This window comes from Vipera berus (genome assembly GCF_964194415.1).
Source record: "Vipera berus genome assembly, chromosome: 3".
Classification (NCBI taxonomy): Eukaryota; Metazoa; Chordata; class Lepidosauria; order Squamata; family Viperidae; genus Vipera; species Vipera berus.
The window spans coordinates 13,217,779-13,231,730 of NC_138204.1; the positions used below are offsets into that span (position 1 = coordinate 13,217,779).

Sequence of the window (13,952 nt, forward strand, 5' to 3'; positions counted from 1 at the left end):
TGTTACCTTTTTGTTCATTTTTTTTAATTGAAAACATGCAAAATAAGTGAATGAATCAGGTAAGTTTGGTGGTCACAAAGAAAATGCCCACAAATATGCTGGAGATAATATATCCCACAAGAGTCATAAATTCCTATGTGCCTTTATTTGCTGCTTATTTATATTGGCCTCACTATCAGCAATGCTCAATAGTAGAGGAAAAAATGTTGGTAATACTAAGAAAACTAGCATTTTCGTTTTTACCTCTCCAATATATTTGGGGAAGGGGCCTCTGCCTTCTTCTTCAAGTTCAAGAGTAGTAATCACCCATCTTCGTTTTGTGCGACGCAATGGACGCAGACTTCTGGAAGGATCCCAATCCTATAAATGATAGGATTTAATTATATGATGTCTCTTGTGACATGCCCTTTAGAAACAAAGAAGATCTTCACATTATGTTTGGAAGTATTCTGAAAATCATCCGTGATACAGTTCTACAGAGGAGTTATTGAGTCTGTTATTTGTACCTCTATAACTGTTTGGTTTGACATAGCAATCAAACATACCAGAAACAGATTTCAACAGTTAGTTAGGACTGCAGAAAAAACAATTGCAAACAGCCTTCCTTCCTTTGAGGACCTGTATACTACACAAGCTAGAAAGAGGGCTGTGAAAATGTCTACAGACCTCAGATATCCTGTTTCAACTTCTTCCTCAAGACAATGTTACAGCGCATTACATGCCAAAGCAAGTAGACACAAGGACATTTTCTCCCCCATACCATCACTTTGCTAAACTCATTCCCACAACACTGTCTAATGCCCTGGGATATCAAATCACATAGTAGGGCTCTATGAATATTATCCTTGTCATCTTTCCAATTACCTATACCTTTAACAACTTATGACTATGACTCTGTTGTTTGTATTTTATAATTTATGTTGGTTGTTTTTATTTAGTATTCTATGACTATCACTAAACGTTGTACCTTATGATTTATGATTATTGCATTTTATGATGATAATGATTTACTACTTGTTGCTTGTATGTACACTGAGAGTTTATGCACTGGAGACAAATTCCTTGTGTATCCAATCACACTTGGATTCTATTCTATTCTATTCTATTCTATTCTATTCTATTCTATTCTATTCTATTCTATTCTATTCTATTCTATTCCATTCCATTCCATTCCATTCCATTCCATTCCATTCCATTCCATAACCAACAGAGAACACAATATCACAAACAGATACAACTCTGGGCAGAATGTCTGCTACTCAGGAAGAAGGCTGCAGGATAGGTCCTCCACATTACCAGGTAAGGATGGGGAGGATTCTGCCTGTCAACCTGCAGAGATGCTTCCAATAGTGTCCACAGTACTGAGCTAGACAGAACAACCCATCAGTTTCTACACTGATATGCAGCCACCGTTTCATGATATACTCTAAATCAGTCATGTGACATCATGTGACATAGAGCGTCTTTTTCCCCATTGCCAGCAATGGGGTGGGCGCAATTTCAGTATGATGCATCCAGCCCACAGGCCGGCAGTTTGGCATGCCTGCTCTAAATGACCTGTGCATGTATAACCTGGGGTTCTGAAACAAGAGCAGGTATGGACAGCCTCCTTCAAATTGAACTTGGAGACATCATTCATGCAGTTTTCCAGGCAACAGTGCAGAAGACTTCTGTTATTGCCTTCTTCTAGGATAATTCTTGACTTCCCTGGCTAACCTAGCCTTGGGATTCCCTGATGACCTCCAGATATTGACTAGGTCCAACCCTCCTCACCACTAAAGCCCAGACAAGGCCAGGCAAGTACAACCACCTCCTAAGGCAGAAAAAGAAATGGTATTGTTCTTTCCAATGAAGAAAAGGAATTTAAAAACAGCTTCCAAGAACGATAAGAGGGTGTATCCCTCAGCAAGGTGGCATAACAGGGATGGAGCCAGCAACATTCAATCTATTTTAAAAAATAAACTCGCAAAGTTTAAAATTGCAAAATAGATAGGTGAAATCAGCTAAGCCTCCATGGTTTACCTTTTCTCAGAGAGCAGATGGGATGAAATGAGGACAAAAAAAAATCAAACTTCCCCAAATCAGTGGGTTTTGACCCTGAATTTTGAAAATAAAAATTAGAGGGTTGGGTGAAAATCACAGATCACAGATCTGAAATCTTCTTAAGCTTATCAACATACTGCCAGAGATTCACTGGCTGTAGTCCCTGTCGTGCTAAAACAGGTAGTTAAGAAATTCATGAGAAATCAGCCATGATTAGTGAACCAACCAACTATAGCAAAGGTGAGTCTAACATTAAGACTAATGTTTGTTTCAGAAGAAGAGAACAATTGCACTTTATTGATCCAACTTTCAGATTAAGTTTATCTTTGAGTGAATCTAATCCATATTGCACTTCAGACTACAATGAGTAATCCAATTCGAAGAAACAATAATGAAACATGACTTTACTATGAATTTTATTTTACCTTTCAAATGAATGCGCTTCGCTGAAGAATTTAATACCATAGTGTACTCACCTGTTTGTTTCTCTTGGGTTGATCCTTATTCACAATGAGGTCATTGCCCATGGCATAATGGAAGTTATGGATGGCAAGAACCTTAATGGACAGGAAAAAGAATTAAGGTAAAAATGCTACTATAGCAAAGGTGAGTCTAACATTAAGACTAATGAGAAAATAAACAACCCAAGTCCATACTTTACACTACACCACAAGTGTGTCTATTTCTCTCTTCAGTTGAGTCTCCTTACTGAACCAACCCAGGATGTTTTACTTGTAATTTGTTGTAAAAGTTCTAGTAACTCATCCCCATATAAAGTCAAACATAATACAGCTTTCACACATAGTAAAACAAAAGGATGCAAACTATGTTATCCTTTAGCACCACACTGTTTATATGACGACTAAAGCTCCTGGCTAAATATAACATGAGAAATCAACCACAATCCTATAACCCACAGTTGCCTAGTTTTTGATTAAATATTCATTTAAGAAAGATAATGGCCACTCTTGAGTTGAATTGGACTCCTAGAGATTACATGGATACGACCATATAGTATTCTTGGCAGTATTATGGAGCTCGTTTGATTGCCAGTGTTGGAATTTATTGTTCGAATGTATTTAATAATAATAAACCTTTATTGTCAAAGTACTACATGTGTACATTGAGATTAGCTGAGTCTCCCCCCGTGCTCTTTCCCCCCAACACACAGTGACAACAAACCCTCCATCCTACCACACCATGTGAACCAACTACACCACACACCGGCCTCCCAAGTCAATTCTGCATAAGATTATGTCCCATTTAAAAGCCTAACAGCCCACAGATAAAAGCTATTTTTCAGCCTGTTGGTACAGCTGGCTATATTCCTATATCTCCTACCGGATGGTAGGAGAGTAAAGAGATACCGTCCAGGGTGTGAGTCATCCCTGAGAATCTTCCTCACTCTTCCAAGGCAACGAGCCCTGGCGATGTCATCCAGTGGTGTCAGGGAACAGCCCACAATGTCTTGTGCTGTGCTCACTACCCTCTGTAATACTTTCCTGTCCGCGGCTATCAGACCAGCATACCAAACCGCAATACCATACGAGAGGACGCTCTCTATAGTAGACCGGTAAAAGAGGGTCATTAGCTGTTGTTCTACCCTGTTCTTCCGCAAGACCCTAAGAAAGTGAAGCCTCTGTTGGGCCTTTCTATCCACCTGGGTTGTGTTAACTTTCCAGGTCAGATCTTCACAGAGGTAGACTCCCAGAAATTTAAAGGAGGAAACTCTCTCTACACAGTCCTCCCCGATGTAAAGTGGGGCAGGTTCCTCCTTTTTTCTCCGGAAGTCTAACACCATCTCTTTCGTCTTGCCAATGTTTAGGTGCAAGTTGTTGTTACTACACCATATGGATAGTTTTTGTACCTCCGCCCTATATGCTGTCTCATCCCCACCTGTAATAAGACCCACCACAGTTGTATCATCTGCAAACTTGATTATCGCAGTGGATGGGTTAGATGATACACAATCATAAGTGTATAAAGAGTACAGCTAGGGGCTAAGCACACAGCCCTGTGGCGTGCCGGTGCAAAGCTTCAGGGGGGTGGACAAAGCAGACCCGACCCTCACTGTTTGTAACCAATCCCTAAGAAAGTCTTGAATCCAATCGCAGATGGCGGGGGAGAATTTCAAGCCTATTTCTATGCAGCAACTACAGTAGTATTCAGCCAGTAGATTGCAGTGTTTATAAATTTGGATCTGTAGTAGATACTCTATGCTCTATTGTTCTAAGCAGAGTTTCCTGTTACAGCTGAGCAGTAAAGTACATGGTGACTGTACTCTTTGTTTGCTCTGTGGTACTATATACAAACAGAATTTCTAACAGCCAGGATGTCTTTCAGAATTCCCAGTCCAACCTATAGCCCTACTATACCCCAGTGTCTCCTAGGCTGAACTGCTTAGGATCCGATCTGAATCAGTCACTGGGACCAGAGGTTTGTTCTTCCAAGCTTTTGGACCTGTGCTAGAGCCCATCCTCAGGGAATTTCTCAATCTCCAGGATGTGTGCACTGAGCTGTTCTATATGTAATATTTATGTGGTGCCTTGACAGCCCAGTGCACTTTGGTGGGAACTTTCCATACTTTCATGCAGGTTACATGATTGGGTAGCGACTCTCAGACAACACAGGCTCCCAAGGCTGAGAATCAGAGATGAGCACCACCCTCTTGAGTTGGTCACGACTGGACAGGGGAAACCTTTCACCTTTAATTACCTTCACATGTCTACTAACCATTAGGAATGCTTGAATGCTTTCAAGCTTTGGCTTAAAATCGTCACTACAAGGATATGGTTGATTAGTGGCATTAATTTTAACTTGTACCACTGAAGACTCAATGTTATGCTACCATCAAAATGAATGCATAGCAGGAGATAAGAAGGGAAAAGAGGTAGAAGATAGAAGAAGTGAGGTGATTCATTTTATTTCCATAAACTCAAATGTGTTATAAATTGATATCCAACTTCCTTGTAAATGTAATGCCCTAAGCACTTCACAGGAAAAAAAATTACTTTAGAAATAATCTATAATCAAGTATAGTATTACCTAATAGGGCCTACAACATGACACAACAGAGATATCTTGCTTGTTGAAAAAAAGAAAACAAATCTACTTCAGATCATTGATTATTATTTATTATATTTATTTAACTCAAAACAGAAATGAGCTTTAAAAGACTGGGATTCTTATTTTCTCAACCATGAATAAGAACAAAACCTATTTATTTACTTCCTTCTCAATATTTGTGGCATGTATTGTGTTTCTATGATCTTAGCAAGTAGTGTCAGGTCTGTTCACATTTCCAGCTTTTCCTGTTCTGCGTCAGTCCCCCAACAATCTCCCTTGGCATGAAAGCCTTAGTTAGGACTGTACAATTCTTAAAAGGATTATATAAACTACAATGTAATTGTCAATTAGCAACGAACTCTGTCTGAGCACAATAAGCTTGTTTAACTTGTTGTATTACTACACTGTTGACCTTGTACTTCTAAATCAGATGTTGAGGCACTTATCTACTTGTTTCTAAAATATTACTAAGGAAGAAAGACACTGTGCACAATTTAGCACCCATTCCAGTGAAAGAAAGGCTAAGAATAGTTATTTAATGTATTTTGGTAGACAATTAGGTTATATAATGAAAAATGTTTGGTACATTTCTATTTCCCACATAATGTTTTTTCCCAATAGATAATTGGGGTATATTTTCTTTCAGTTGTTTTCCCACTGGTGACTTATAGAAACTTCACACATCATCCAACCACGGTTGACATTTTATCAAACTATCACCATTACTGATAACTCCAAAATATGCCATAAGCCACTAGTAAGGAAATGATTTTAATCATTTTTATAGGTAGATCTTGCTTAGTCCTTTAAATACTGTACCACCTACCTGATCTAACAATTTAAGGGGGGCAAGAGTCCTATCACAAATCTCTACATTGGGTTTTCTGAAAGTCCAAGGACCAGAATAGGGAACCATCCCCAACTAAAACAGAGGTAATAACTTACTCCATAAAATTACTATCCTTTATCTCCCGACAAAAGGGTTTTTCCCTAGGTGAAAGATTTCCAGAAACAGCACTTAACTGAGGTTCTATCTGCTTTCTTAGACTTTCCAAACGTATCTCCAGGTTTCTATACTTATGGCTGAAAATCCCTATGAATTGGGATTTACATATTTAACAAAGCACTTATGTTCATCAGTGTGACCTTGAACATGTCCCCTATCTTGTACCAAACCAGCCCCATTTTACCCACCTGAGGCCTAAAGTCAAATTGAGTAACCAGATCATTGGGTAACTTACAGTAGCCTTCTTCTCAAGGCTCAAGTATGTAGTTCAGAGTTCCTTGGATGGAAAATCAAGTTTTGAAAAAGGACATGGATAAATAATTCTTAGCCATTTCACCTAAAATTAATGGCAATAGATTTAGATTCTCACCACTGACCTTTTTTGTGAAACAGAAGAACTGAAGTCTCTCTTGAGTTAATGCTCCCCTATGGTCCATGTTACACAGTATTAGGTTTTATTCATTCATTCATTCTTTCATTCATTCATTCATTCGGCTATGGTATGGAAGTGGTTTGCCAGAGCCTTCTTCCAATATGTCAACTTCCTACTAGGCCTAGTATAGCCTTAGGGTTTTTTTTAAATTTATTATTTTTATAAATAACTTAAGGTAATGAGCATTCCTAATACTCATTCCTCCTCCTATTTTCCCTCTAACAATCCTACAAGCAGGGTTGGGTTGAGAAACAATGACTGGCCCAAGGTTACCCAACTGACTTTCATGCCTAAGGCCAGACTACAGTACTTCTAGTTTCTAGGCTAGCACCTTAACCACAACACTGAACTAACTCTCATTTATTTATTTTTAATTTCCTGGTGTTTTTCATCCAAGTGCTCACCTGCTCAGTATTTTCAAGCCCAATCAAGGAAAAACAACTCACTTCTCTAAGGCCACGGATACATTCTACAATGCTCTTTTTTCTGGGTTTTGAAAAGGAAGGGTTGTTTATATGAGGCAAATCCTAGGTTGATACCAAGTGATGAAATGGACTGCTGAGGTGCATTTAAAACCTTAGGAATGTAAGATTTCATCATGCCAAACAGAAACAGACCCGAAAACTGCATGACAACAGTTCCTGCAACTTAATCCAAGCAACTTAATCCAACCCTTCGCCCAGTGCGCTCCCACAGGGAGGGTCTGCTCAGGGTTCCGCTGGTGAGAGATTGCCGGCGGGTGACACCCAGGGCCTTCTCAGTGGGAGCGCCTGCCCTCTGGAACCAGCTGCCGGTGGAGCTGAGAACTGCCCCCGACCTCCGATCATTCCGCCGGGGCCTGAAGACCTGGCTCTTTGAGCTCTCGGGCCCAGGCTGAGGAGAAATTTTTAATTGGGGTTTTAATTGTGTACAGGGTCAATTTAATATTTTTTAATTCGGTTTTAACTTTTGTATGTTGGATTTTTTAATTCCCTGTAAACCGCCCTGAGTCCTCAGGGAAAGGGCGGTATATAAATGTAACTAAATAAATAAATAAATAAATAAATCTGTCCTATCCCAAGAAAGAATGTAAAATCACGTAGGGCAAATTCTTGATATAGCTTGAAAAAATGACCTCCCTGATACACGATACAATAATGGTCATATCTGATTGTATCTTTGCTCTGTTCAGACATGACCTTCCTACTGTGCAATCAATCCCATAATAGGAAGAGCAGATCCTCCCCACTTTGAGTTGAGCTGGTGATATAAAGGAATACTTTCATTTCCTGATTAAAGTCTCCGTTTTAATTCAGTATGAAGAACTCTTGAATAAAAAAAATCAGTATTCTAATATTACAGTGTTACGTTGATAATGCTAGCTTTTCGGCATTTTTAAATGTTTCATAGGTTTCATTGTTATTATCAGGGCTTTTTTTGTCATAGAATGCTCAGAATGGAGTTCCGGCACCTTTTTTGGATGGAACCTTGTAGGGTAGGCAAGGCGGGTTGTATAACATGTGTGAGTTCCAGCACCTTTATCTTTTACAAAAAAAGCACTGGTTATTATTGAAATGGTTATACCGGTAATTCTTATTGATGTTATTAATTACTGATTTATGATGGAAATAAAGACGTGCGCATGGAGTTGTAAAGAAACAGGTGGTCTCCTTGCTTACGACAGCAGAGGATTTACAGGTAGTCCTCGACATACAATCATTCATTTAGTGACTGTTCTAAGCTAGAACAGCACTGAAAAAAAGTGACATGACTATTTTTCACACCTGCAACTGTTGCAGCATCCCCATAGTCCTGTGATCAAAGATCAGATGCTTGGCAACTGGCATGTACTTATGACTGTTGCAGTATCTCCAAGGTCCTGTGATCAGCTTTTGCAACCCTTTGAGAAGCAAAGTCAGTAGGGAAGCCAGATTTAATTATCAACCGTGACACTAATTTAACAACTGCAATGATTCATTTAACAGCTGTGCCAAGAAAGGTCATAAAATGGGCAAAACACACTTAACAACTGTCTTGCTTAGCAGCAGAAACCTTGGGCTCTGTTGTGGTTGTAAGTTGAGGACTACCTGTGATCACTCCAACCTAAGCTGAACTCCTGACTGTAAGGGCTCTAGATTACACAGAAGCTTTCTGACCAAGAGTTTTACTAAACAAAACATTCTTCCCCAAACTAATAGCTTACTTGGCCATCTCATATATTTAGTATGCCTGCTGTACTCCAACTATAATTTTGCAAACAAAAGGCTCTTCTCATGACACAAATCTTACTCCTGGTGAGATATGACAAAAAGCTCTGAAACAATTTAATGGGGGAAATGTAGATTTCACTAAATGCAGGGAACATACAAGATTGTGTTAACTAGCCACAACTAAACCCATTAAAAATAGCAAGGTATCCCATGACTTAACACTTGCAAGATTTTAGTATCATTCATTGCTTTACACCAGGGGTCTTCAAACTTGGCCCTTTTAGGACTTGTGGACTTCAACTCCCAGAATTTCTCAGCCAGGCACGTAAAATAAAAATAGTGATCAAAATAAGCAACGGCACAATTAAAAGAAACAGAAGGGGGTTGGACTAGATGACCTCCAAGGCCCCTTCCAACTTATTATTATTATTATTAAGACATTTTCAACCAGCTCTTGTCATATTCATTGACCTTTCAGAAGCAGTGTTGGATAACATTAACTCTGAAACTGCATAGATCCATGGGAAAAAAGATCTTTCAAGTGATATTAAGTCTAGGGCTCTATCGGGAGTGTTCACAGGGTATTATTTAAAAAAGTGAAGATTATTGCCACCATGCTTATTTTTTCATAAGCATATGTTTCTTAAATTATGCTTCCTCTGTGTTGGGAGCAACACAGTTCATACAAAGCATCAGGGAATACCACCTAAAAAAAGGTATGTCTCTATTCTTAGTTGCCAGTATCTTAGAGGCAACTGGTTGGCCAACTGGTTGCTATACCAAGACGGCCTTTGACCTGATCCAGCTGAACCATTCTTATGATCTTCCATTCTAAGCTTCACAACAACCAACTCTCTAAAAAAAATGTCAAAAGCTACCCATTTTAGGTAGAGTAATATGAAACATTGCAGGTCATAAAGCTTAGTCTGTGTAAGCAAAAAAATAACAGATTGATCTTCAGAGCTATTTATCGCTCAGAGGGGAGAAACAAAAGCATTTCTAATGCTCATGAGTTTTATGAATGCATAACTTATTCTTGGTGACTCAAAAGTGGGAAATGTAAGTAAAACATTATCTGATCTATGAATACATGAAGACGCCAAGACATTATTTATTTACTGGGGCTTTCTGAGGAAAACTGGCTTAGAAATTTATACTACTCTTATTGGGGTTTTTATTATGTATCAATTGTATTTTAATCGGGCATGCATTTAATTATCTTTTAATTTTTGTAAATTTCTGTGTTTTATTCTTGCCCTGTACACCGCCCTGAGTCCTTCGGGAGAAGGGCGGTAATAAATATAAAAAAACAAAAAACAAAACAAAACAAATCTGGCATTCTTATTGGAAGATGGTTGGGAAGGTCGCAAATGATGATGACAGGATCCCCAGATGCTGCAACCATGCCAGTTGCTAAATTCCTGAATTTTGATCACCTGGCCATCTGGACACTGCAACGGCTGTAAATGTGAATACTGGTTGTAAGTCACTTCTTTCAGTGCCAATGTAACTTTGAACAGTCACTAAACAAATGGCTAGTCCAAGATTTCACGAAAGCATCAGATCATAGATTAAGGCCACCCAACAGGCTACACAAAGCTTGGTAAGCTCCTAAAGGTAAAGTTAAAGGTTCCCCAACACATGCGTGCTAGTCGTTTCCAACTCATCTCCGTTTCAAAGCCAAAGAGCCAGCGCTTGTCCGAGGAGGACTCTGTGGTCATTTGGCTGGCATGACTAGACACCAAAGGTGCACGGAACGCTGTTACCTTCCTACCGTAGTGGTCCCTATTTTTCTACTTGCATTTTTACGTGATTTCAAGGTTGGCAGAAGGTTGGAACAGGCACTCACTCTGTTATGCGGCACTCGGGATTCGACCTGCCAAACTGCCGACCATCTGATCGACAAGCTCAGTGTCCTAACCCACTGAGCCTACTCCTACTCCACTTCAAAAGCCCTAATGGTATGAATTGGGGTCAATCATTATGAACTCTGACATCATAAGGACTTAGTTGTTCTGATCCATTTTTCCACTTATAGTATCAGTTTACAATTGTTAATCTGGCTGATCTTGCAAGATTGACCATCACGAATTGCCCTAACATTTCAAGAAGAATTCTGCTGCATAAGAAGACTACAAACCCTATTTTGATCATCACCACAATGCCCACATTTGCCAGCTTTGACCTCTGTGAAATAAAACGCAAGCCATGTTCAAGAACAACAGGACAAGGACAGTGTCAAACGCTCTCATCCCAGGTTGCCAAGGTCAACAGCGCACAATCTGAAAGAGGAGAAGCCACCCTACAGGTAGCTGAGATTTTGCCTAGAAAAGGAGGACAAAGTCTGGTGCGTCCCACAGGGGAAGCCCAGGCTGGTGTTACTGCTGCTGCCCATCACACAACCGGCTGCGGTGGGCCAGCTGCCAATCGTGGATCAGCTGCCCGATTCCTTCCCCGCCTCCCCATCCCTTTTCCTTCCATACCGCCAGGAGGAAGCGGGCGGCGAGAGAGCCCCTCTTGCGCCGGGGCGAAGCCGGCATCGTGGTTCCCGCTCGACTTTAGCTCGCCGCTGAGGCTCCCGCCGGTCTGTTTACGGAGCCTGAGCGGACGATCCCGCCGCCTTCTCCCCGAGAGAGGCTGGCGGATGCTTCGGGGCAGCGCGCTCGACTGGAGAGCCGCCGAAGGTGCGCTGAGATTATAAACCGGCCACCTGCTAAACAGGGGGCGGGGGAGAAAGAGAGAGCGAGCAAACGCTGCTAAACAGAGGCTCCAGGCTCGTGCGTAACCCCACCCCGCCCTTTTGCCCGATTGCCTTGACACACGGTTTAAGGAAACATACTTTATTCGGCTTCTTTTGTTTTACCCCGCCTTCCCACTCAGGAATCCACTACGGCCACTTGGCAGGTTCTCGCTGTTGTCTGCTGTGTTTAAAGCAAGACTAAAAGTAAAAAATTTGAAAGTAAGTAAAAGCAAGTTTTTTTAAAAAAAATGTATCTTCTTTTTCTTTAATCTTCAGCGTCAGTCTATATCCGTTTCTGCACAGTCCAGTATTTTCTTGAAGATACAGAATATTTTCTAATATGGGACATATTTTATCAACGGCTGGAGAAACGGGATAGAAGTTAGGAAATTAATGTGTATTATTAAGTAAAACAAATGGACTCAGACAACACGTTGTTTACCATGAATAGTAAATATAGAAAACTAATAAATTATTATTATTATTATTATTATTATTATTATTATTATTATTATTATTATTATTATTATTATTATTATTATTATTATATTATTATATTATATTATATTGTATTATATTATATTATATTGTATTATATTATATTATATTATATTATTATTATATTATATTATATTATATTATATTATATTATATTATATTATATTATATTATATTATATTATATTATATTATATTATATTATATTATATTATATTATTATTTATTTATAATAAATTATTATTATTATTATTATTATTTATTACCAAGGTGGAAATTAGCAAATTATTGGGAACAGCTTCTTAGGGGTTTGGGGGTTTGGGGTTTTTTTTACAGGAAAAAAAAGTGTGCAGTCTTTCCATACTACTAAACAGTAGTAATTTAATTCTCAGGTACTTATCCACGCAAGACAAAACATTTTTTGGTCGATTGATTATGTGCCATCAAGTCATTTTCGACTCCTAGCGACCACATAAAATAGACTGATGCTCTATAGATGCTCTACTCCCAACTTGGTTTTTCATGTCTTACAGTGGTCTATTCATCGCCACTGTAACAGTTTATCCATGTTTCTGTTCCTTCATCTTTGGCATTCATTACAGCCTTTTCCGGAGAGTTGGGTCTTCTCCAATACCAAGTTAAAACTGTCAATACTATAGTCTAACTTTTGCTTCCATAAAGTGTTGCAGAGATGACTTGCACAGTTTTGATTTTTGTAAGCATAAATACATCAAGGCATTTCAATATCTTTTCCAAGGCCTTTGTGGCTGCGGTACTAGGTGCTAGTTTGCAATGTATTTCTTGACTACTTGTTCCTTCGCTGTTGATGGTTGATCTTAATTATAAACAATAACATCTCATTACAGTTACAGTACACATTGCTTTAATGTCACATAACAAATAACTCTGTTGAAAAACACCTTGCTTTTAATATTCTTTAAAAGTATCTTGTGTCATTCTTTAGACAAAACTGGGGATAATTGTATATACTGAACTAGGGAAAATAAAACAGGGTTCCGTCTCTTTTGTAATTTGCCTTCACTGCTTCTATAAAAAATAATAAATCTATTCAGAAGATTTAAGGTAATACAAATGCAACCAATTCATTCAACTGCTTGGATAAAATCTGGATTACTCAAGATAAGGAGGATATAGCTATTTGACTGGAATAAGCAATAAATGTAATACAACTAAAACCTTCACAGTTAGGCTGAGAGAAGTAAACTACACACACACACACACACACACACAAACACACCATAGATCAAATGTGAGATTAATTGTGGATTCAAAGCAGCCATAAGGAAAAAAACAGATATAGTCATTAGATCTTAGCATGTTAGCACAACAGATTCTTGAAAGCTTGGGAACACCATGTAAAACAGTCACATCTGAACTCATCTGTTACAAGTCTGTATAGTCATACAATTCTGTCTGGTCCCTGTCTCTTTCCCCTGTGCGCTAGCAATCTCATCCAAATTTAGGATTGAACATTAAGTAGAAAAAAAGTGGAAATATTTGTTCCCAAATCAGAGTGACTCTAAGGGCCAGGCTGTTTGGAACACCATATGTTGGAAAGATAGGTTATACTTTACTGGAATTTATATCTGTTATTTTCAGTGTATAGCACAGGTATTTTTGAGTTGTTTAGGTTGATCGTTTTAACTTGACAGATGAATTACTCATTTAAAATTTAAAGACTGTCACTCCAATCCCAGTATCTAGGGTGGAGTTGAAAGATGAAAAGAGAAACCCTTAGTTTTACCAATTGCCTCACTTCATTGTTTTCTAGTGGCTCATCCTAAACCATTTTGTGGTGATTTGCTAAGCAAGGTAGATCCCACCTCTTTCTAGTGCTAAGTGCTTTGCCAAAAGTAAGGTTCTACATTTAGGCAGGAAAAATCAAATGCACAGGTGTAGTATAGGTGGTACCTTGCTCAATAGTAGTAACTGTGAGAGGGATCTCGGAGTCCTAGTG

General features: G+C 38.9%; 1 protein-coding gene across 1 annotated transcript in view; it reads right to left on the bottom strand.

Annotated features, from left to right (window-relative positions):
* Positions 1-11,451, bottom strand: part of LOC308665500 (cadherin-like protein 26) — a gene marked incomplete at its 3' end in the record, with an annotated part of 37,425 nt that extends 25,974 nt beyond the window's left edge. The window contains exons 1-3 of the mRNA XM_081323561.1: positions 11,221-11,451; positions 2,520-2,600; positions 244-360 (exon numbers count right to left, since the gene is read on the bottom strand). Of these exons, the coding sequence (XP_081179687.1) occupies positions 244-360; positions 2,520-2,600; positions 11,221-11,277 (255 nt within the window). The 5' untranslated portion in view covers positions 11,278-11,451. The remainder of the gene's footprint in view (positions 1-243; positions 361-2,519; positions 2,601-11,220) is intronic.
* Positions 11,452-13,952: the final 2,501 nt, after the last annotated feature.